The 24,326-nt window shown below is 49.4% G+C and overlaps 2 protein-coding genes and 1 non-coding gene across 3 annotated transcripts in view; all 3 read right to left on the minus strand.

The window, feature by feature from the left end:
• Positions 1 to 640: 640 nt before the first annotated feature.
• LOC118093875 (mitochondrial ubiquitin ligase activator of nfkb 1-A) lies at positions 641 to 7,922 on the minus strand. Its single transcript, XM_035133665.2, has 5 exons — positions 7,827 to 7,922; positions 6,016 to 6,151; positions 3,998 to 4,085; positions 2,682 to 2,802; positions 641 to 1,518 (listed from the first exon to the last, which is right to left on the minus strand). The coding sequence occupies exons 2-5, from the start codon at positions 6,130 to 6,132 to the stop codon at positions 792 to 794; spliced, it is 1,053 nt and encodes a 350-aa protein (XP_034989556.1). The 5' UTR covers positions 6,133 to 6,151; positions 7,827 to 7,922; the 3' UTR covers positions 641 to 791.
• Positions 7,923 to 14,293: 6,371 nt separating this feature from the next.
• Positions 14,294 to 24,326, minus strand: part of ECE2 (endothelin converting enzyme 2) — a 54,711-nt gene continuing 44,678 nt past the window's right edge. Inside the window, exons 15-19 of the mRNA XM_035133145.2 lie at positions 24,024 to 24,134; positions 22,836 to 22,903; positions 17,106 to 17,296; positions 16,820 to 16,915; positions 14,294 to 15,527 (exon numbers count right to left, since the gene is read on the minus strand). Coding sequence (XP_034989036.2) covers positions 15,351 to 15,527; positions 16,820 to 16,915; positions 17,106 to 17,296; positions 22,836 to 22,903; positions 24,024 to 24,134 — 643 coding nt within the window. The 3' untranslated portion in view covers positions 14,294 to 15,350. The remainder of the gene's footprint in view (positions 15,528 to 16,819; positions 16,916 to 17,105; positions 17,297 to 22,835; positions 22,904 to 24,023; positions 24,135 to 24,326) is intronic.
• Positions 16,393 to 16,466, minus strand: TRNAI-GAU (transfer RNA isoleucine (anticodon GAU)). The gene has a single exon. It is a non-coding gene; the product is annotated as a tRNA-Ile (tRNA).

The raw sequence follows: 24,326 nt of genomic DNA on the forward strand, positions 1-24,326 counted from the left end.
CTAAAATGAGGCTCCTCATGGCTGGTGCAACGCTGAAAACCTTCCTGCCCAAACGTGAGGCCTCCAGCTGCAGATCCTCCAGCTGCAGCAGTAGTCCCGTTGCAGAGGCTGCGACATTACACCAAGCAGGTAAATGATCCTGTGTCCTGCTTGCTAACAGAGGGAGGTGCTCCATAAAAACAAAACCCTACTACGAAATCTAAACCCGGCTTGCAGTACAGCATGAGAACAAGTGGCTCTTTCAGCCATTTTTTTTTAAAAAATGTGTTGCCTTTAACCCACTGTGACCCTTTTTTCTTGGGGGCGGAGAGGTCAAAGCAGGGAGAGATGGTGGTCAGCTGGGCTCAGAGAGGTTGCCTCAGAGCGGAACGTGGCCCAGATTCCAAGAAGCTGAAGTTGGGGGTGAAGATCCTCACCCACTGCTGGATCTGCGAGCTCCTCCTCCTGTCTCCTGCGGCAACTTGGCACATGGGCAGGAGCGGTCCAGGTAGCTCAGGGGCTCCTTCCATGCCTCTGGGCAGAAAGTGCAATGGATCAACACAGCTTGCAGCTCTTCCCAGCCAAGCAGTGCCAAGATGATGACCTAACTATTGCAATATCATCTTTGGACACACCTCTTAAGAACAATAATTTTTTGGGGGGGGGGGAGGAAAATGTGGTGGAGTTTGCACCCTCCAACACTAAAGGAGACCCTCACTTTCCATGCAAACACACGCCTGTTCTCTTAACCTTCGCAGGCTCTCCTGGGGGCACCTAGTGGGACACGTTCAACATCACCCAGAGCTGTGCCCTCAGGCTTGATAGAGGGGGACCACCCGGTCTATGGGGCTCCTGCAGATGGGGCAGGTGCGGCTGGGGAAGGCCTGGAAGCAGCGGAAGCAGCAGCAGACATGCCCACAGGGGAGCAGGACGCACTCGCGGAGGCTGGTGAGGCAGATGACGCAGGCGTTCTCGGGCGGCTCTTCCGACAGATCCAGGCCAGCACTCTGGTGGCGCCGGAGGTTCTCAAACTCCTGCCGCTGTGCCTCCTGTTCCTGGTGCACCTTGTGACGGCGGTAAGCTCGGCAAAGGGCACGGAGGACAACAGCCACAGCCGCCAAGCTGCATAGCAGTGAAGCCCACTTCCAGAAGCTGCTGACTGAGCGCAGGTCAGCCAAGATGGTTTCCCAGTCCCCGAGGCGCAGGAAGTAGCCGGTACCATCCGCCGGGGGCTGGAGGTGGAGGGAGCCGTCCCGGTGCAGGGCGAGCTCGCCGATGCCGGTGAGGCTGCTCCCCACCAGGAGCATCTCTTCTGTCTCCAGGAAGCCCTTTGGCTTCTCCCCACTCAGGTAGTGGCTGAGCAAGTCCTTGAAGCCATGCGAGGTCTGCTGGAAGCGCTCGTACACCGTCTCCACGGGCAGCTCAACAGCGTGGAGGGGCGACTCCACGCACACCTGCCCCGAGGCCTTGCCGCTGGGGGACGCCAGGACAAACGGCACCGTGTGGACTTGCTCCAGTACCACCCGCTCGCTGTCCGTCCTGCAACGACGTAGAGAGCTCTGAGGAGAGGGGCTGGGGCAGGGCGGCCAAGGAAGCGGCCTTTGGAGCGGTCCGAAATCTCCCCCAAACAGCACTGACCACCAGGGGCGTTCATGCTGCAACACTTCTGCTGGGAGGCAAGGCTGCACTGATCTAACCGCTTCTCGTCTGGCACATTCTAGCCTGCTCCACCCTGAGGATTAGGCAGGGTTGCAGCCTACAGGCAATGGGCATCCATATGAAAACCAGACTCCCAGTGAGCTGCAGCCACCCAACCCTTGGCCTGTGTGATTTCTGCATTGCCGAAAGGGAACGAATTCTGCACCGAGAAAAGTTTAAATCTGTAAGGTGCCTTGGTGGTGCAAACAAAGCATGTTTGCAACTGCGTCCTTAGTCATTTTTTCTTTGCAAGCTATGGGGAGGTGGAAGGACACTAAATAAAGGATACTTTATTCAGGACACTAAATAAAGCCTTGCCCACTAGAAATATGGCCACCAACTGTTGCTCAATTGACTGTGAGGACAGTTACACAGCCAAAAGGGCTATATGCTTGGTTTTCCTTTTCTCTTTAAAAGCAGAGATTCTTAGGACACTGAGCTGTGGTACCCGTCATCCCACCTCTAGTCCTGCCAAAAGCCAAATAGGGGGTCTTGCAGAGTTTTTAGAAAATGCTCAGAAGGAGGGCTGGGGAATCTTTTTGGGCTTTAAGGGCCAACTTTGGCAGGTGGGTGGGTCAGCCCATCTGTCAATCACATATCATCATGATGTCACATGATTGACAGGTTGGTTGTCCCGTCCTCCCGTCAACATCCCTTGTGAGGCATTCCCAAGCACTGAGGAATCTACTCCTGCCTTGACAGGCCAGCGCACCTCGCACCTGAGGAAGGACTACAGCTCTGCACCAAAGCATCAGGTCCCAGGGTTCAATCCGCAGCATCTCTAGGCAGGGCTGGGAAAAGCCCTCTCTGCCTAAAACCCCTGGGAGCTTCTGCTAGCTAGAGCAGGCAGCCGATCAATCAATGGTCTGACTCAGTGTGAGGCAGCTTCCTATGTACCCTCAATGCTCTCCTTGGGCAGCCTGATCTACAGCACATGCCAGCCAATGGGGCTGCCTCAAAACAGCTGCTTCCAAGGCTCCTCTCTTGACGTTTCCCTTGCTTACCAGCTGCGGGCCAAGCTATTCCAGATCAGTCGATGCTCCTTTAGCACCAGCCTCTCGATCACCCCCTGCAGTTCTTCATGGTATGGGCTGGTCAGAGCCGCCTCGACGGGCTGGACTACTCCTAAAGAAGGAGAGAAGGAGACAGGGGTTCAGGAAAGGAAGTGCCAGGGTGTTCGTTGCAGAGTCTGAGTCTGGCTATCAGTTTGGTATCACCAGCACTGCCCAGCAGTGCCTCTCCAGGGTTTCAGAGAGGAGACAATTCCCATTCTGAACTGGAGATGCCAGGGATTGGGCAAGAGACCTTCTGCATGAAAAGCAGATGCTCTACTTTTATTGCAACATCATTTTTGGACGTGACTCATAGCAACAACATGTTGGGCGGGGAGAATGTGTAATCCAGCTCACTAACCCCAAGAGAAGGAGATTGCATCCCTCCATCGTTAAAGTACAGCCTCATTCTCCATGTGATTTACAGGTATTTAAGAACCACCCCAAGGGACCCAGGTGGCGCTGTGGTTAAACCACTGAGCCTAGGGCTTGCTGATCAGAAGGTCGGCGGTTCGAATCCCTGTGACGGGGTTGCTTGGTCCCAGCTCCTGCCAACCTAGCAGTTCGAAAGCACGTCAAAATGCAAGTAGATAAATAGGAACCGCTACAGCGGAAAGGTAAACGGCGTTTCCATGTGCTGCTCTGGTTTGCCAGAAGCGGCTTTGTCATGCTGGCCACATGACCTGGAAGCTATACGCTGGCTCCCTCGGCCAATAATGTGAGATGAGCGCGCAACCCCAGAGTCGGTCACGACTGGACCTAATGGTCAGGGGTCCCTTTACCTTTACCTTTAAGAACCACCCCATTCTGACCCACTTAGATGAAACCCATGAAATGAAACAGGGACAGAGAGAAGATCAAAGAATCAGAGAATTGTAGCACTGGAAAGGACCACAAGGGTCCTTGCAATGCAGGACTCTTTTGCTCAACGCGGGGTTCAAACCCATGACCCTGAAATTAAGCGTCTTATGTTCTACCAACTGGGACAAGATTCAGGCAATGCATATAGTAAGCCTGGGACTCCAAACAGAGACGCGCCATTCAGTTCTCCCTCTCTCTCATTTACAAAAATTTCGCTGCCTGGTCTCCTGGAGGCAATTCCTGCTCACCACAGCTGACCATTTACAAACCTGCAATAAATCCCAACAGCAGAGACTTGCTGTTTCTCCTGGCAGAATTTGTGCAAAGAACTCTGAAAGCAATAGAAAAGGGTTGAGGTGCTCTGATGTGGCCCTGATGGCTTCCAAAGCCAGGCAAAATAAGCTCACCTTCAATGGCAACATAGTGTAGGCAGCTGCTTCCTGTGGCAGAGAGGATGCTGGGAAGACTGTCATTGACTTGAAGCTTTGGCGCTTCCTACATGGAAGAAGAAAAATGAGCAAGGGTTTAAATGGAAGAGGCAGTAGAAGAAAAAAAATGTTAAGTCCCGAGTTCAAATCTAAGTTCTTTCCTGATCTTCCAATTCAACAGCTCTAGTCAATTCTCTATGTCGCAAGAACTTTATTTCTTATGTTCATCAGTCGTCTTGTGCAACGAACCTCTAGGCGAGAGACGATCCAATATAGAACAAACATTAAAATATAGCAAGACACCAGCGGATTGCAAACATTTCAAAATAACACAGCTAATCAGCAAGGGAGGGAAAAGTATCTGCACCAGTGCAACAATATCAAAGCTAAAAACCCAATTGCAAGCTAAAGATAAACACCATCAAATTATACGGAGGCTGAAACTAGCAACGTTATAATAATACGAAAATGTTTACAAATGTTAAAAGGCCCAGAGAGAATCCAAGCCCCCACCATCCTCCATGTTGGAGTGGGATGGATTGACACGGGGGTGTCCCTCCACCTACCTCTGCCAGCGGAAGAGCTCTGCCATGGCAGGAAGCCTTGTCACCAAGGGTCCTGCTGCCCCAGTACACCCGCCTAAATGGCAGACGAGCAGAAAGTGCAGAAAGCTGCCTGTAACCAGCGGAAACCCCTGGGATGTGACCCTAATGTCCTGTGTGAACTCAGATGCTGTCACATAGTGGCAATGTGCCTGCACCAGTCCTCTTTGCTACACCAGCCTGGGAGTTGGCACAACACCTCCATCGTTCAGCCCAGACTGTAGGTGTGGTGCTGGCTCTGCTACTCCATCAAGGGGTCAGGATTGCAGCCTTGAAAGGTCTCTGTCCAGGACCAAAGTGGCATTAAAGTAGGTATCAGGAAAACCTCTTTAGAGACAGAGTTCCATAAATGGGGGGCCAGCACCAACAAGGCCATCTCTCTCATTGCCACCCTGTGTGCTTCAGAATTAGGTGGCAATCAGAAGAGGGTCTCCGCAGATGGTCTCAGAGCAGAGGTAGCTACATAAGCAAACAGATGTCCCATTAGGGACAGGGGTTCCAAGCCATGTAGGGCTTTAATGGTTAAAAGCAGCACATTGATTTGGGCCTGATGTTATCCAACCAAGTGCTGTGTGGCTGGCGTACTAATAGACGATCTCTCCCCGTACATCCCTCCCCATGCCCCAAGGTCATCAATGGCAGGGACGGGGAGCCTGTGGTCCCCCAGAAGTTGCTGGACTACAACTCCCATCGTTCCTGACAACTGGTCACGTGGGCTGCAGGTTATGGGAGCTGGAGTCTATCAAGATCTAGTGTCACAGGCTCCCCAACCCTTAAAAGCTGCCCAATTCACACTTCTAAATGTCTCTGCTGAATTCACACTTCAAAGCTACCCTGCTGGTTTAGGCCAAAAGCCCATCTAGCCAAGCATTCAGTTTCCAGCAACACCCTGCAAGTTGCAGCAAAATTCTACCCCCTGTGAACCTGACAAACCCTTTCCAAAGCCATCAAAGCTTGTGCCCATCCCAAAATCTCAGGGTGGTGAATTTCGCTCAGTTGGTGGAGCATGAGACTCTTAACCTCATAGTTGTGGGTTTCAGCCCCACGTTGGGCAAAAGATTCCTATATATGAAGACTAGATGATCCTCATGGTGCCTTCCCACTCTACACTTCTATGCTGTGCAGTGGGATGCTATTTTGTGTCTGCCCTGAACTGACAACCATTGGGCAACCCTTCTAACCACCCTGGGTTCTGGCACTACACTCCCTCGAACTCCAGCTAAAATAGCTACAATATGTGGGTAAATACCAGTCTATCATATAGTAATATCGTAAAGATGATTGAAGCAACATAGGAAATGCTTTGAATACTTGAGACAAGCTGTATAGATGCTAAATGTCACTCCGATCTGTTCTCCCGAGAGCAAGGGAGATGCAGGATGTGCAACAGCATACCTGGATCTTGGTCACCACCTTGGCCTTCTTCCTGTGTAGGTAATAAAATAGACCAGAGAAGGCCAGGCTGGATCCTAAACACACCAGCTCTCCTGGTGTCAGAGGCAAAGCATCCATCAGAGCTTCTTCCTGACAGCTGGAAGAGAAGCAAAATCAGATACTGAGTTACACAGGAACAAGGAAACACCTCTCCCACCAAGAGTGATTCTTGGACATGGAAGTGTCCACAAACACCCTAGGAGAACAAGCACTGTGTGAATAACACTAGAGGAAGCTGCCTTCTACAGAGTCAGAACACTGGCCCATGTAGCTCAGTGCTGTCTATACTGACTTGGGGAGACCCAAGATCAAACATGGGACTCCCCCCTCCCCCGCTTATGCTAAGTCTGCCTAGCCCTTTATAGATCTGTAAGACCACTTAGATTATCTGGGGAAATTCCACTCATGGCACCACTGTACAAAATATCATAGGGTGGTGCCCTGAAAACTGGCATCTTCTGCTATTGCCCCCCTATGCTATAAAATGCCCTTCCCTCTGTAATACATGAAGATCGGACCCACAAGTTCAGGTGCCGTTTTTATTCTCCCGAACATCCACTTTCATTTTTAGATGGTTCCTTTACTGCGGCTGTTTTAGTGGTTTCTATTTTTGTTGTTGTTCTCGTGATACTGCCTATCACTTTTATGTTGTACAAAACGCTTGGAGATTTTTTTTAAAAAGCGGTTTACAAGCACTTTTAAATAAATAAATAAATGCACTGCAAAACTTCTGCTGAGATGCCGCCCTTCGCTTTATGCAGAATGCTGGTCACATGACCCAGGCCGAGATACCACTTTATCAAGCCTGAACAAGGAAGAAGGCAGTGCCAGATTGATTTTTCTGCAGAGCTTTGCTTGGTGTCATATGCTCCGTCCAGTGTCCCCTTCAGTTGCCCTGCTGATATCAAGAACACCCAAAGGGCAGCCTCTCCAGGATGAAAGCAGGATTTCTGGGAGGTGGACAGGAATGAGAAGTTCTGCACTACTGGTTCAACATCTCCACCTTTACTCCGCAAAACCACCTTAGACTGGTGACCTGCATTTCGTTCATGAGCCACCTTGGATTGCATTCTACAAAGTTCACTCAGAGCAGAAATGAACGGACCTACAGAATGGTTAGAATGTGGCATTACCCTGGGAGAGACCAGGGTTCAAATTCCCCACTCAGCCACCAAGCTCCCTGGGCTAGTCAATGTCTCTCAACCTAGCCTACCTCACAGGGCTGTTGTGAGGACAAACCAGAAGGGGGAGAACCAAGTACAGTACACCACCTTGACCCCCCCCCGGGGGGGGGGAGGTGGGATATAATTGTAGAATAAATAAGCTGGCTGCTGACTTCAAAGGGTCTACCCAGCAGGGCTGGCGTTGACGTGCGGAACAGAGAAATCTAACCTTTGCACCAGGAAACTACTTGCTCCAGAGGAGGGAGCAAAGGGCTGGTAGGCCCTGGCAGCAGAGGAGAGCGCCGCAAGGCTTGCCCACCCAGGGAAAGGGAAGTCCCTCCATGCCCAGCCCTGCCCCCCCCGAAACACGTGCTCCGAGGCACCCACGCCCATTCCCTCCACCCAACTCCGCGTCCAGGATCTGTGTTCAAATCCCGCCCCAACTCAAGCCACGAAGCTCGCCGAGCGACCTGACAGCCTGTCTGCCTAACTAACCCACTTGGTAGGGTTGTGGTGGGGAGTGAAAGGGAAACGAGAAAAGTGGGATACAGTACAAAGGCAACGTTGACATGCAGGTGCAGGTAAGCGGCGGGTCTCGGCCCCACCTACCTCTTGGAGCGAGAGCGGTCACCTCCATCTCCGCGGACCTCTTTCCCAGCGGAACCAAGCAACGCGCATCAGATCCCCGGCCGAGCTGCCCAGTGCATTACACCCGCTCTGCTCCGCCCCTCGCCGCGGTGGCACACGGGAAGCGAAGTCCAGCGGGCCTCGCGCCCTGGTGGCAACGCGGCGACCACCTCCGCGACAGAGACTACGACTCCCGACATGCTCTGCATCGCCCAATGGAAGGCAGCGGCATACGCTGAGTACGTTCTGATTCGCTCCGAAGTTACCGGGGACTACAAATCCCATCAGGCGTAGCGGCGAGCTTAGCTGGTCTGTCCAGCAAAGCATTTAAATGCATAGCTGCCAAGTTATCCCTTTTTTAAAAGGGATTTTCCCTTATGCTGAATAGGCTTCCTCGCGAGAAAAGGGAAAACTTGGCAGCTATGTTTAAATGGCTTTGACAGCGATTTGGAGGCGTGGAAATGGACGAGGGCGACGGAAAGGTTTTTTTTTTTTACCTTGCCCGGAGTTTACTCCATTTATCCGAGCTTGCACCGTGGTCTGGCAGAGGAGCTTGTTGCATTTAATTATCCTTCACTGAGCCCTTTCCCGCACCTGCTGGAAACATTCCTGCTTAGAAAACTGAGGTGGTTTTGATCTGCTTTAGCATTTCAGTTTTTTGTATGTTTTTAAAGTACGCCTGCAATTCCCACCCCCCTGTATTTTCTTGTCCTTTTTTGTTTTGTTTTTGTAAGCCGCTCTGAGGTGCTTTTTTTTTAATGTACTGTCAAGCGGTGTAGAAATTTAATGAGATAAATAAAAACAAATAATAAATCAATTATTGTTAAAGCCATTCATATGCTGGTTTAATGTCATGCCCTCTCTTATTCTAGGCTGCATCAACAGAAGTGTTGTGTCCAGATTAAGGGGTCCCTTCCAAATATGATTCTAGCTACAGTAGTTGAAATCAATGCTTTGCAGGTGGTTGGACTAAATGACACTTGCAGTCACTTTCAACTCTACAATTCTGTGATTCTAGTGTTACTCTGGAACTCTCTAGCTTTCTCCATAATTCAGCACATGTTTGCAATTTGGTCTCTGGTTCCTCTGCCCCTTTGAAATCCAGCTTGCACTTCTGGGAGTTCTCGGTCCACATACTGCTTAAGCCTGCCTTGTAGAATTTTAAGCATAACCTTGCTAGCATGTTAAATGAGCGCAATTGTGTGGTAGTTGGAGCATTCTTTGGCACTGCCCTTCTTTGGGATTGGGAGTGCTTGATCACCTCATCTGTCTCCTGAGAAATCTCTATGTGGGACAAGAAGCTACAGTTAGAACTGGATATGGAATAACTGATTGGTTCAAAATTTGGAAAGGAGTACAACAAGGCTGTATATTGTCTCCCCGCTTATTTAACTTATATGCAGAACTCATCATGCGAAAGGCTGGACTGGATGAATCCCAAACTGGAATTAAGATTGCCGGAAGAAATATCAACAACCACAGATATGCTGATGACACAACCTTGATGGCAGAAAGTGAGGAGGAATTAAAGAACCTTTTAATGAGGGTGAAAGAGGAGAGTGCAAAATATGGTCTGAAGCTCAACATCAAAAAAACCAAGATCATGGCCACTGGTCCCGTCACCTCCTGGCAAATAGAAGGGGAAGAAATGGAGGCAGTGAGAGATTTTACTTTCTTGGATTCCATGATCACTGCAGATGGTGACAGCAGCCACAAAATTAAAAGACGCCTGCTTCTCGGGAGAAAAGCAATGACAAACCTAGACAGCATCTTAAAAAGCAGAGACCTCACCATAGTTAAAGCTATGGTTTTCCCAGTAGTGATGTATGGAAGTGAGAGCTGGACCATAAAGAAGGCTGATCGCTGAAGAAGGCTGATCGCTGAATTGATGCTTTTGAATTGTGGTGCTGGAGGAGACTCTTGAGAGTCCCATGGACTGCACGAAGTTCAAACCTATCCATTCTGAAGGAAATCAGCCCCAAGTGCTCACTGGAAGGACAGATCTTGAAGCTGAGGCCCCAATACTTTGGCCACCTCATGAGAAGAGAAGACTCCCTGGAAAAGACCTTGATGTTGGGAAAGATTGAGGGCACAAGGAGAAGGGGACGACAGAGGACAAGATGGTTGGACAGTGTTCTCGAAGCTACGAACATGAGTTTGATCAAACTGCGAGAGGCAGTGGAAGGCAGTAGTGCCTGGCGTGCTCTGGTCCATGGGGTCACGAAGAGTCAGGCACGACTAAATGACTAAACAACAACAACAACAACAACAACAGTGTTGCTCTATTCTGCCTTGCCACACCCAGCCTGGAGTTCTGTGGCCAGTTCGGGGCACCCCAGTTCAAGAAGAATGTTGACAAGCTTGAAGGTGTGCAGAGGAGGATGACCAAGATGACCAAGGGTCTGGAAACCAAGCCTGATGAGGAACGGTTGAAGGAGCTGGATATGTTTAGCCTGGAAAAGAGGAGACTGAGAGGTGACATGATAGCCGCCTTCAAATATCTGAAGGGCTGCCATATGGAAGATGCAGCAAGCTTGCTTAATGCTGCTCCAAAGGGTAAGATTTGAATTACAAGAAATGAAATTCTGACTAAACATTAGAAAGAGCTTTCTGACTGTAAGAGCTGTGGTGGACTGTCCTTCATTGGAGGCTTTTAAACAGAGGTTGGATGGCCATCTGTCAGAGATTCTTTAGTAGTGATTCCAGCCTTGCAAGGCAGGGTTGAACTAGATGACCCTTTGGACCCCTTACAAGGCTACAATTCTGTGATTCTATGTACACTAGAAACGAAACATACCTAGGGATGATGTGAGTTGTAGTCCCAAAACAGCTGGAGGGCCAAGTTTGGCCATGCCTGGTCTAGGGTATGCTCCTAATCCCAATTTCTAGCCTAAAAGCAGGAGGCTGTGTTTGCAGTTTCACGAACCTTCTCTCTCCAGATTTCATTTTCACCAATCATTATCCAGGACCACTTTGAAATAACCAAGCAGAAAGTGCTTTTAATAATTAAATACACCAACAGCATCCCCCCCTCCCCAACACACACACACACGCATACATACACACACACACAAACGTTCTAATCCAAGGCACTATTCCCCACCAAGCTCAATAGATGGGAAGCAAAAGTTTGGAAAATCTCTAAGCCAAGCTAGTTTCGGATCGGTAATGATCCTGGAAAAGGGGTGAAAGGAAACATCTCCGAAGTGATCCGGTGGGTCCCTCCCTCCCCCATCTCTCCTGGGGTCAGTCTCCTTAATGCCCAGATGCTGCGTGGATTCGTGTGCTTTCAACAGGGTAGTGATGATGATATACGTTTGACTTTTATTACACCTGTCTTGCAAAAGTCCATGAAAGGATCTGAACATCATAGTCTAAAACTACTGCTAGAGGACAAGAATTCCAAGACTACATTAAATGTAGCCAAATTTTGCGTGTCTGCAATCAATCGCAGGAAGCAAGTGATATCCCATAATGACCCAACCCCTAAATGTCAACTACAGGGAGTCCGTTAAGAAGTGATTTTAATTTTTGTATTTAAATCCTCGTTATTTTCACACTGCCTTTTGCATTTTGTTATGCTTTGTGTTGATCTGTATTACTGTATGTGTTGATGCTGGTCTGCGACCGTATTAATAAATTCATTCAACAGGGTAGTCTGGATCTGCCCAGGTATCTGGTGGCAAGAGGTGGGGTCAGGGGCATAAGAAGTGGGGGGCAGAGGGGGCGGGCCGCCCCGGGTGCCACTCTGGGTGTGTGTGTGACAAGATGGCCCCTGCCTTCCCCCAGCTGTAGAGCGGCTGACAGCGCGTGCAGTCTGTATAGGCGCCGCCCATGCGGCATCCCTCACACGCCGTCCATATGGGCTTCCGTACGGGCTGCCTCTCGCACAGTGACTGCACGGGCTGCTGCACATGTGGACTCCATATGGAATGCTGCTCATGTGGCAGCCTGTACTGTCGCTGTGCAAGCGGCAGCCCGTACAGACGCCATGCAAACAGCAGCCCATATAGCTGCCACGCAGTGACAGCCCATACGGCCGCCATGCGCGAGTGGCAGCCTGTATGGCCCACCACACACGAACAGCAGCCGCTACGGACTGCGCATGTGCGGCATTCTGTACGGAGTGCGCATGCGGGGGATGCCACACATGCACACTGCATACGGGCTGCCCCGCCCCAGGTGCCGGAGAAGGTTCCTCTGACACTGGTGGGGATTTCTCTTTGTGAAGGAGTGGGGTGCTTGGTTGGTGCAACTCTAGCCAGAAAGAGGCTCACCATTACACAGTGATTGGGGTGGGATTGTGCGCACGCATGGGTGGTGCGGCACCTTCCTCTGCTGCACAATGCCGGTGAGATGGCGCCATAGCCCAGGCTAGCAAGAGAGGAAAGTGTACCATGGCCAGAGGCTTGCTGCTGCTTTGGATATTTGACTTTGTAGGAAAATGGGAGAGCCACGTCCCTGCACTCGCTGTTGCGTCCAGGCGCCCATACTACGGTATAGGCATACAAATCCTAGCTACATTGCACACCCTTGCGCTGCATGGGAAAGCCACTGGCTGAAATGGCTATTTATTTGTGTGTTTAAAAAGAGAGAGATAACTACCATGAAGGATAGATCTGCCTTTAGTTAAGTGGAACCTCTCCCCATATGAACGGACCCAGACCCTCCGATCATCATCTGAAGCCCTTCTTCATGAGCCTCCTGTGCAAGAGGTTCTGGAGGGCAGCAACATGAGAATGGGCCTTTTCTGTGGTGGCTCCCCATTTGTGGAATGCTCTCCCCAGGGAGGCTTGCCTGGCACCTTCATTATATAGTGGTACCTCGGTTCCCAAATGCCTCCGTTGTTGAATGTTTTGGTTATTGAACGCCCCAAACCCAGAAGTAAATGCTTCCGTATTTGAACATTTTTTGGAACTCAAACATGTAACGCAGCTTCCGCTGAGTGCAAGAAGCTCTTGCAACCAATGGGAAGCTGCGACTCAGTTTTTGAATGTTTCAGAAGCCGAATCTTCCAGAACGGATTATGTTAGAGAACTGAGGTGCCGGGTGAAAGTGTTTCTCTATAACCAGGTTTGCAGCTGATTAAATGATCTTCAGCCTTTTAAATGTATTTGTAGGGCTATTGGGTTTCTTTTTGTTTTAATACGTATTTTGTCTTCTCATTTTGTATTTTTTTGTTGTGAGCCACCCTGGGATCTTTGGCTGAAGAGCGATGTACAGATATAATATAATAATTTCCATGTTGAGCCAGTATACATCAATGCCAGGAATGGGTTGCTGCTCTACGCAGGGCTGCCCTTGAAGCTGACTCAGAAACTGCAGCGGGTGCAGAATGCAGCAGCGAGACTCCTTGCCGTGGGATCACATTCATCCGGTGCTTTACCAGCTGCACTGGCTCCCGGTGAAGTACAGGGTCAGGTTTAAGGTTCTGGTTTTGACCTTTAAAGCCCTATGCAGCCTAGGACCCTCGTACTTACGGGACTGCCTCTCCTGGTATGCCCTGCGGAGGACCTTAAGGTCCATAAATAACAACACTTTGGAAGTCCAAAGGAAGCCCCAAGGAAGTCAGATGGGCCTCAACCAGGGCCAGGGCTTTTTCTGCTCTGGCCCCGGCCTGGTGGAACGCCCTACCGCAGGAGATCAGGGCCCTGCGGGATTTGACATCTTTCCACAGGGCCTGCAGGACAGAGCTGTTCTGCCTGGCCTTTGGGCTGGACTCAGTCTAACCCCCACTCTCTCTCTCTCTCTTTTAATGGAACCCCTTATATGGGATTTGTATATAAATTTCCATTTGGCTCTTTTGCTGACCCATGTAGGACCAGCATGGATAGTTGGCCTGGGTGAATATTTGACATTTTCTCCCTTTATGGCTTTGATATATAGGCTACCACTAAAACGAGGTTGCATGTTTAAGCTGCATTTTAAACTGTATTCTAACTTATATTTTATATTTTAATCAACTGTTTTTTGTTTGTTTTGTTTTGTATGTTTTTACTGTATTTATATTTAGTGTTAGCCACCCCGAGCCACTCGGGGCGGCAAATTGCCGTGCACCCGGGGGCGGGGCGTCATTCGTAGTGCGCATGCGCAGCGTTGCTACATAACGACGCATGCATCGCTACGTAGCGTGGAGTTGCAGGGGTGCGCACTGCCCCTCTACTTAGTGCGCATGCGCAGCGCAACACTGTGCATGCGTGCTATGTAGAGGGGCAGCGCTCCCCCCACGACTCCCAAGCCGAGCCTCCAGCCTCCCGGTAAAAAGCTTTTAAATGGGAGGCTGGAGGCTTGGCTTGGGAGTCGCAGGGGGGCCACGCCAAGTGGCTCCCCCCCAGAGTGGAACCCGGGGCGACCCGCCCCCATCACACCCCTTTGCTACGCCCCTGTGGCCGGGGAGGGCGGGGTATAAATAAAAATGTATTATTATTATTATTTATGATCTGCCTGTAAGCTCCTTAGCCTGCTAGAAAGAGAACACTATCCTGGATGAATCCTGCAGAGGTTGGATGGCTATCAATCATGGATCCTTTAGTTGAGATTTCATGCATTGCAGGGGGTTGGACTAGATGACACCTGGGGAGCCCTTCCCACTCTACAATTCTCTGATTCTATGCTCCGATGTAGCCAGGATCTTCCGATGCTGTTATGCACCCGATCCTTGCTCAAGCTTCAAAGGGTCTTTTGCTATACCTGAAGCTTTCATAACTAGTCCCACTATATGGTTGGGAATTCCTCAACTGAATAAGCATTGCCGGCCTCCAAAGAAAACCCTGCAGTGTCCAGCTTGGAGGTCAAGAAGCTGCAGCCATCCAGATGTTGCTGAACGACAACACCCTCTATCACCCAAGACTGTTTGGCCCATGCAGGCTTGGGCAGATGGGGGTTGGAGCCCAGCAGCATGTAGAGGCCGACAACTTCCCCACTGCTAGTCGAAGTGCATTAGTAGGTGATGGTACCCTCCTTTGCCTGGCCACCCCAAGACTCCCCTCCCTTAAAAGTAGCAGTTTACAAAGACTGGGGCTCCATCCTCTCTGGAGCTGCTGCACGCGGTCAAGCAAAACAAAGGAGAGCGAGAAGCCAAAGGCATTGGGGCCAGCCTGGTGGGGTGTGGAGGAGGATCGGGGAGACGTTTCCTGGAGAAGCTGGAGGCAGGAGAGCTATAGCTGAAGGAGGAGAGCTGGAGATCCTTCGCAGAATCCACGGAAGATGGAGCAGGTGGTGGGGTGAGCTAAGAGAAGTGAAGCTGTGCTTTTGCACACCACCCCATGAAGCGGGCTCTGGGCGGGCCGGGGGGGGGGGGAGTTCACGTTAAGCTCACCTTTTTCCTAGGGCCGTAAAGGGGACCAAAGCTGATGAGGCGAAACCACCAGTAGCACCCCAAAAATGTGACTGCCGGCGCTCAGCCTTTCCCCCCACCCCAACCCCATGGGCTGGGTTTTGAGCACAGGCCAGTTGTGTGTATGTACAGACTCCTGCCAAGGGCAGCCTCTCTCTCTCTCTCTCTTTCTACCACACTTCGCAGTGCTTCCCAGGGTTCATGAGGGAGCCGACAGGGCAGTCAAAGTGCTCCACAAAGTCCCGCGAGTTGCTGAGGGTGCCGATGACGCGGAACTTATCCGGGCTGTGCGGGTCGGTCACCAGGCCCTCGTGCGAGCTCTCCGGGGTACGCACCGAACACCAGACCTGCGTCAGGAAGGAGGTGTTTGTTTATTTTATTAATTTATTTGTTAGATTTACTGTATATCCCAACTCCCCCCCCCCAAGGAGCTCCGCCTGGCGTACGTGGTTCTCTTCCTCCTAATTTAATCCCCACAACAACCTTGTGAGGTAGGTCAGGCTGAGGGGAAGTCACCCTGGCAGCTTCATGGCCAAGTGGGGGAGCTATTTGACAGTGGAATGGTCTCCCTTGGGAGGTAGTGGACTGTCGTTCCTTGAAGGTCTTTCAGCAGAAATTGGATGGCCATCTGCCATGAATGCTTTAGCTGAGATTCCTGCATTTCAGGGGGTTGGACTAGATGACCCTTGGGATCCCTTCCAACTCTTTGATTCTATGAGTTTCAAGCAGCATCTTCATGTTGCCCTGTACAGGCCTTTGGCTCCATACCCACCTGATCATTCTGTTGAATCCACGGCTGGCGCTGAACTGGGCTCCAGCAGTTCCCACCCAAGAGATGGTACTGGAGCAGAACATCGCTCTAAGGACCCTGTGAGCACCATGGTACAATGACAGGGCACTGCATGGCAACAGTTCCTCCAGCTCTCTGGAGGTTTCTCCAGGCTCTTTCTTGCTTGAAAACCATTATTATTATTATTATTATTATTATTATTATTATTATTATTATTATTATTATACTACATTTAAATTCCACTTTTCCTCCAAGGAACTCAGGGTGGTGCACATCGTTCTCTCCCCCCCCCCATTTTATCCTCACAAGAACCCTGTGAGGTAGTTTAGGGCCAAGGGATAAGAAGACTCACAGAATTGCAGAGTTGCAGGGGACCCCGAGGATCATCTAGCCCAACCCCCTGCAAGGCAGGGTTATGCAGCTGTCCCATACAGGGATCGAACCTGCAACCCTGGCGTTATCAGCACCATGCTCTAACCAACTGAGCCATCCAAGCTGATCATGAGTGGCCATGGGTCACCTACTGAGTTTCATGGCTGAGTGGGGATCTCGGACCTGATCTCCCAGGCTTCAGTTTGACACTCTAATGCACTGCACCACACTGGCTTTCTTTACATGGAGATGGCAGGGACTGAACTTTAGCTTTCCAGTACTGACCTACGGGGGGTGGGGGGCTCCTGGACTTCTGAGATGGCTTGTGCCCATTATCTTCAGACCTGCCAGGAGGACTGTTAACACAGGGGTAGAGGCAGTGGCAGACAGAATGCGCATGGATGTGGGGAGGAGGATATTGGGCATGGCAAGTTTCTGTTTCTCATCCCCCCCCCCAATCTCCAAGCCATGAGTTACCTGTGCAAACCCTAAGAAGAAGAGCTGGTGGCTAGTGAGGTCCACGGACGGCAGGCGCTTCTCCTCCCCGTTCTTTTTCAGCCAGACTTTGTAAGCCTGCAAGGAAAGTGAGAGCAGAGCCTTTGCTTCCAAGCTCGGCAGGGCCTAAGCGCCTCCCTCACCTCACGGCCGCTGAGAGAAAAGACACCTTGCAGAGACAACCAGCTCAAGACCTGCCAGGCCTCTTCCCCCGGGCCTGCCTTTTCAGTGGGGGGGCGTACAACCTTTCCCCGGACATGCTACTTACGTTGTAGGCTGCCTTGAGCCCCCCGTTGTCAGCGATGTTCTCGCCCAAGGTCTGCTTGCCGTTGACATGCTCCCCGTTGACAAGGTACTTGCTGTACTGCTCCGTCATACATGCCGTCCGGTTCTTGAAAGCCTCCAGAGATGAGTTCTGCCACCAGGGACGCAAGTTCCCTTCTTTGTCGTACTCGCGGCCTGGAATAAAATCGCCTTGCTGGACTGGGCTGAAGTTTTGTCTGGCGCAACTTCTGAGCTCCCACAGCAGCCACCAGGTGCCCCCAGAGAAGCTCACAAGAGGGGCTTGATGAAGAAAAGAACCCCCCTTTCCTTTGTTCCTAATCAGGTGTTTACTGGCTCCAGGCATGGACTTACAAAAGAGCAAGGAACTCTAGGAAGCTGCCTTATTCTGGGTCCACCTCCTGCAGTAATGTGGATTCTTACTGCCAAAGTGGCTGGGGCAACCCAGACAGATGGGCGGGGTGCAAATAATAAAATTATTATTATTATTATTATTATTATTATTATTATTATTATTATTGGCAATGGATCTCCAATAAGGGACTGATCCTTCATTGTGCAGATCAGGTGCTGGAGGTTTTTTAATTGGCAATGCCAGGGCTTAAACCTCAGCTGCTGGCTTTGGTTCAGCTACAATGAAGTTACAGCCAGCAAGCCGCAGTTTGGGTCTTTCGGTTCAGTTAATGCTGTGCATACTTTGCATTTTTTTTAAAAAAAATCAGAATTCTATGCAGAGGTAACCTACTTCCTGCTGAATTAAGGAAACACACACTTTACGCACAGCCAATCTGTATGCATTTTCTTTTTGCATAATTTGTTCAGCTCCTACAAGGCATGGAGAGTGCAGAGGAACCAAATCCTGCCCCTCTCACCAATGCAAATCCAACTCTGTCGCTACCTGCTTTCTGAGTTTTCTGCCAGGCGTTGCCCACGCACTTTCAGACGTAAGAGGTAGAAACTTGTTTTGATTCAAAAACAAAAGCTCAGATGACCAGGAGCAGAATTCTGTGCCCAATGCTGTGCTCCATGCTTTATCTGTGCTGAAACATCGATGTGTAACGCACACAGTCTTGCTCTATGGCTCCTTGGCAGCTGATCTCTACAAGATCTCTGAGCAGCTGTTTCTTAGTCATTCCCCCATACATTGTTGTTGTTGTTTAGTCATTTAGTCATGTCCGACTCTTCGTGACCCCATGGACCATAGCACGCCAGGCACTCCTGTCTTCGACTGCCTCCCGCAGTTTGGTCAAACTCATGTTCGTAGCTTCGAGAACACTGTCCAACCATCTCGTCCTCTGTCGTCCCCTTCTCCTAGTGCCCTCCATCTTTCCCAACATCAAGGTCTTTTCCAAGGATTCTTCTCTTCTCATGAGGTGGCCAAAGTATTGGAGCCTCAGCTTCACGATCTGTCCTTCCAGTGAGCACTCAGGGCTGATTTCCTTCAGAATGGATAGGTTTGATCTTCTTGCAGTCCATGGGACTCTCAAGAGTCTCCTCCAGCACCATAATTCAAAAGCATCAATTCTTCGGCGATCAGCCTTCTTTATGGTCCAGCTCTCACTTCCATACATCACTACTGGGAAAACCATAGCTTTAACTATACGGACCTTTGTCGGCAAGGTGATGTCTCTGCTTTTTAAGATGCTGTCTAGGTTTGTCATTGCTTTTCTCCCAAGAAGCAGGCGTCTTTTAATTTCGTGACTGCTGTCACCATCTGCAGTGATCAAGGAGCCCAAGAAAGTAAAATCTCTCACTGCCTCCATTTCTTCCCCTTCTATTTGCCAGGAGGTGATGGGACCAGTGGCCATGATCTTGGTTTTTTTGATGTTGAGCTTCAGACCATATTTTGCGCTCTCCTCTTTCACCCTCATTAAAAGGTTCTTTAATTCCTCCTCGCTTTCTGCCATCAAGGTTGTGTCATCTGCATATCTGAGGTTGTTGATATTTCTTCCAGCAATCTTAATTCCGGCTTGGGATTCATCTAGTCCAGCCTTTCGCATGATGAATTCTGCATATAAGTTAAATAAGCAGGGAGACAATATACAGCCTTGTCGTACTCCTTTTCCAATTTTGAACCAATCAGTTGTTCCATATCCAGTTCTAACTGTAGCTTCTTGTCCCACATAGAGATTTCTCAGGAGACAGATGAGGTGATCAGGCACTCCCATTTCTTTAAGAACTTGCCGTAGTTTGCTGTGGTCGACACAGTCAAAGGCTTTTGCATAGTCAATGAAGCAGAAGTAGACGTTTTTCTAGAACTCTCTAGCTTTCTCCATAATCCAGCGCATGTTTGCTATTTGGTCTCTGGTTCCTCTGCCCCTTCGAAATCCAGCTTGCACTTCTGGGAGTTCTCGGTCCACATACTGCCTAAGCCTGCCTTGTAGAATTTTAAGCATAACCTTGCTAGCATGTGAAATGAGCGCAATTGTGCTGTAGTTGGAGCATTCTTTGGCACTGCCCTTCTTTGGAATTGGGATGTAGACTGATCTTCTCCAATCCTCTGGCCATTGCTGAGTTTTCCAAACTTGCTGGCATATTGGGTGTAGCACCTTAACAGCATCATCTTTTAAAATTTTAAATAGTTCAGCTGGAATATCATCACTTCCACTGGCCTTGTTATTAGCAATGCTTTCTAAGGCCCATTTGACTTCACTCTCAAAGATGTCTGGCTCAAGGTCAGCAACCACACTACCTGAGGTGTACGAGACCTCCATATCTTTCTGGTATAATTCCTCTGTGTATTCTTGCCACCTCTTCTTGATGTCTTCTGCTTCTGTTAGGTCCTTACCACTTTTGTCCTTTATTATGGTAATATTTGTATGAAATGTTCCTTTCATATCTCCAATTTTCTTGAACAGATCTCTGGTTTTCCCCATTCTATTGTTTTCCTCTATTTCTTTGCATTGCTCATTTAAGAAGACCCTCTTGTCTCTCCTTGCTATTTTTTGGAAATCTGCATTCAGTTTCCTGTATCTTTCCCTATCTCCCTTGCATTTTGCTTGCCTCCTCTCCTCCGCTATTTGTAAGGCCTCGTTGGACAGCCATTTTGCTTTCTTGCATTTCCTTTTCCTTGGGGTGGTTTTCGTTGCTGCCTCCTGTATAATTTTACAAGCCTCCATCCATAGTTCTTCAGGCACTCTGTCCACCAAATCTAAATCCTTAAACCTGTTCCTCACTTCCACTGTGTATTCATAAGGGATTTGATTCAGATTGTATCTTACTGGCCCAGTGGTTTTTCCTACTTTCTTCAGTTTAAGCTGGAATTTTGCTATAAGAAGCTGATGATCTGAGTTACAGTCAGCTCCAGGTCTTGTTTTTGCTGACTGTATAGAGCTTCTCCATCTTTGGCTGCAGAGAATATAATCAATCTGATTTCGATGCTGCCCATTTGGTGATATCCATGTGTAGAGTCGTCTCTTGTGTTGTTGGAAAAGAGTGTTTGTTATGACCAGCTTGTTCTCTTGACAGAACTCTATTAGCCTTTGCCCTGCTTCATTTTGAACTCCAAGGCCAAACTTGCCAGTTGTTCCTTTTATCTCTTGATTCCCTACTTTAGCATTCCAATCCCCTGTAATGAGAAGAACATCCTTCTTTGGTGTCATTTCTAGAAGGTGTTGTAAGTCTTCATAGAACTGGTCAATTTCACTTTCTTCAGCACCGGTACTTGGTGCATAAACTTGGATTACTGTGATGTTAAAAGGTCTGCCTTGGATTCGTATCGAGATCATTCTGTCATTTTTGAGATTGCATCCCATTACAGCTTTTGCCACTCTTTTGTTGACTATGAGGGCCACTCCATACATACATTAGATCCCATACATTAGAGATCCTCAACTCCATTCCACCATACAGGAGGGATTATCTCAGATCCAGGAAGGGCTGCGGCTCAGTGGCAGAGCATCTCCTTTGCATGCAGAAGGTCCCAGGTTCAATCCGTGCCATCTCCAGGTAGGGCTAGGAGCGAACCCTGTCTGAAACTTTGGAGAGCCAGTCACTGTAGACAATACTGAGCTAGAAGGAACACAGTGGCTTGGCTAGGTATAAGGCAGCTTCCTATATTCCAAGGTTCCCTGGGATTCACACCCTCCTTCCCTCCCAGCAAGGCACAGTTGCCCTTTGGGTCCTGCACTATCTACAGCTGTTGAGCACTGCAATTCTGGAAGAGTTGAGTTGCCCTGGGCAAAGGATTCCCCAGCTTTAAAGGAAAGGGGACCCGGAGCTTGCTCCTGAAGTAGCCTTAAGCAGCTGTGAGTTAAAAGGAGAGGAATGGATCGGTGGGGTTGTGGTGGCAGTGAACTCCCTAAGCTGCCAGCTGTGGCCCACTCGTGGTGCAGAGATAATGAATGCTCACCAAGCGGATGGAGCAGGAGCAAAAGCAGCACAAAGAAGCCGGGAAAGATGACTGGAGGTGTCACCTGGGGAGAAAGGATTGCAAACAGGTAGGGAAGCAAGTGGACTGCAGAAAGGAAAGGGTGGCTTGATGGCAATGGCGGAATGGAAGCTACCATGGAGATAGGTGCAAGTGGGGAGCAGGGGAAATGAATGGACAGGCCACCAACAGGAGTCTTTCGGACGGGTCTGGCTCAACCCTATAAACCAGGGAGGGGGGACTTGTGGCCTTCCAGACGTTGTCGGACTCCCACTCCCATCAGCCCTGGCCAGCTGTGTGGGATATTTAAAGTGCAGCTAAACCACCAATTCATGTTTTGCTAGATAGGCACATGCTAGGAGCTGAGTTTTCCTGTGAACTTGCGAGAGAGGACACTGTGAGAGATGCTCCCACTGTGCCCTGACAGATGGAGGGCATACGGTACCTATATATATTCTCCTACCTGCCTGGGAACAACCTCTTCCTCTATGTCTTTCCACTCTGCCAACAATGTGAGAGCTTCTACATCTTAAGCTAGACCTAAGTATGTCTTTGTAATTGAATTACCATTTTAAGCCTGCCTGAACAAAGCTGCCCTATTTGTTGCTCTTCAACAGGTATCCAGAATGAGTAAATGTTATTTTTACCTTTTACAAGACTGTGTGATTGTTGTTTTAAGAGGGAGAAAAGAGAATCCAGCCTGCCTTAAAGCATCCTGGATTACTTACAAGGCTAAAACTAACCTAGCTAAGCTTCCCTTTTAAGTTGCCAAAGGATGCCCTCTACTGCACTCACAAACATGAAGAAGGAAGAATTATATCTAACAAATAAATCCCCTCCTAGCATCTATTCACAGCCCAGGCATGGCCAATGGTTGGGGATGATGAGAGTTGGGCGTCCAACAAGATCTTCAGATCTGTAGGTTCCCTAATGCAATCTTGGCAGTTGTCTAGGGAGGCTCACAGTGGAAACAGTTCAAGCTTTGCTCTGTTCTGGTCATGGCTGATTCCCCAACCGCCTCCCAGAATCCGCTGCAACATCAAGGTGACCTGGTCTGCCTAGGGTGGCAAAAGCCCTCAACTGCCCTTGCTGCTGAAAAACCTGGCTAAGGCACGAGGTACTAGGAAGTCCAATGGGATGGAGCCAGAATAACTGGGGAAGAGATGCCCAAGGAACATAAAGAGAGGTTCGTTCCACCAGCTTCATCACGATTTGTTACGGATCTAAAGGCCTACGCAAGGCAAGACCAACCAAAGGCCTCCCTCGTAGGAGGAACAGACAGCGCATACATGCAAGACACAAGAAGCCATGACACTGGTCCAGCTATCCCAAGCGCCTTGCTCCTACCTTGGTCGTCGAAAGCATGGGTGAGCTCATGCCCCATCACAACGCCAATGCCTCCAAAGTTAAGGGCCCTCGAGGGAAGAAACAAAGAGAAAGCAAGAGGTTATGACCCTAGCAGGCCACCTTTGGTACACAGTTGATGAGAAGTAATGTGAGGTCATGTTTGAAATAAAATAAAATGAAGGTACCTTTGGACACAGCATCAAAGGGGTTAGGTGTCTTGCATCACACATTGTGTAGCACAGGAATGGGGAACATAGAACATGATGGATGCTGCTGGGACTGCCATTCCCATCAAAAATGGGCAGCTGGCTGTTCTGGGTGGACCTGATGGGTGCTGGTGACTAAATATAATATCTGGATCTAGTTACAGGTAGGTAGCCGTGTTGGTCTGATGTAGTCAAAACAAACTAAAAAAATTCCTTCCCCTAGCACCTTAGAGACCAACTAAGTTTGTCATTGGTAGGAGCTTTTGTGTGTATGCACACGAAAGAAGAAGAAGGTATCTGAAGAAGTGTGCATGCACATGAAAGCTCATACCAATGACAAACTTAGTTGGTCTCTAAGGTGCTACGGGAAGGAATTTTTTTAGTTTGTTTATAATATCTGGAGCACCACAGCTTCCCCATCCTTTATGTAACAAACATTTCTTCAGCCCCCCCCCCCTATTATATATGGATCACCAAATATAGAGCCTCTCTTTCATTTTCAAGTTGCGCAACAGCGTTATTTTACACTATAAATAGATGGGGGGAAATGGAAGAAAGCCTGAAATTAAAGCCCTTCCTTTCCCCTTCCAGGAATGAGCACTGGCTAACTATAGGCCAATTATGGTGCAATTAAGTAATGCTGGGTCCCCTCTGATCAGGAAGCAATTACTGGGGCAGAAACCACAAGCAAGAAATTTCTAGTGGAAGGCGTCCGATGGAGTGGCACTGCAACGCCACTGCAAGCCTGGTGTGTGTGTGTGTGTGTGTGTGTGCGCGTGCGTGTGTGCGTGTCAGAAATATCCGCACACAGGAAGGCCATCATTACCTGTCCATCTTGGTACGGATCTGATTCCCCTCCCTGCAAGCTAGGCAGTTGCAGACCAGAAAGGTCAAGTTAGAGCATGCCCAGCACACCACCACATCCTCCCCCCACCCCGCAAGCTTTCTTTTCCTACCAAACAATCAAAAGACCCAGACATACTTGGGGTGGTTGTGAGCGTAGAAAGGAGCCTGCAGGATTCCCGCGGGAAAGACGATGCCGTTCTTGGTGGGCAGGTAGTAAGCATTGACTGTCTGAGGGGTCATGCTCCACCTGGAGAAGGAGCAACAAAAAAATCAGGACCACGGTTAGCGAAAAAAGACTCGAGGCTGGAAGACCTTAGAGCAGTGTTCCCTGAACTGGTGCCCTCCACTTGTTTTGCACTGCAGTTCCCACCAGCCACAACCAGCGTGGCCACGTTGCCCTAGAGAATGAGTTTTAGGCATCAACTGCACCATGCGTTTA

Source organism: Zootoca vivipara, chromosome 5, assembly GCF_963506605.1.
Source record: "Zootoca vivipara chromosome 5, rZooViv1.1, whole genome shotgun sequence".
NCBI classification, from domain to species: Eukaryota; Metazoa; Chordata; class Lepidosauria; order Squamata; family Lacertidae; genus Zootoca; species Zootoca vivipara.

Coding starts and splice junctions, on each gene's coding strand:
- LOC118093875 (XM_035133665.2), bottom strand. CDS start 6,132: ATGGATGCTTTGCCTCTGACACCAGGAGAGCTGGTGTGTTTAGGATCC. Junction 4,086..6,015: donor AGGTGGTGACCAAGATCCAG/GTATGCTGTTGC, acceptor TCTTCCATGTAG/GAAGCGCCAAAGCTTCAAGT. Junction 2,803..3,997: donor ACACTATGTTGCCATTGAAG/GTGAGCTTATTT, acceptor CTCCTTCTTTAG/GAGTAGTCCAGCCCGTCGAG.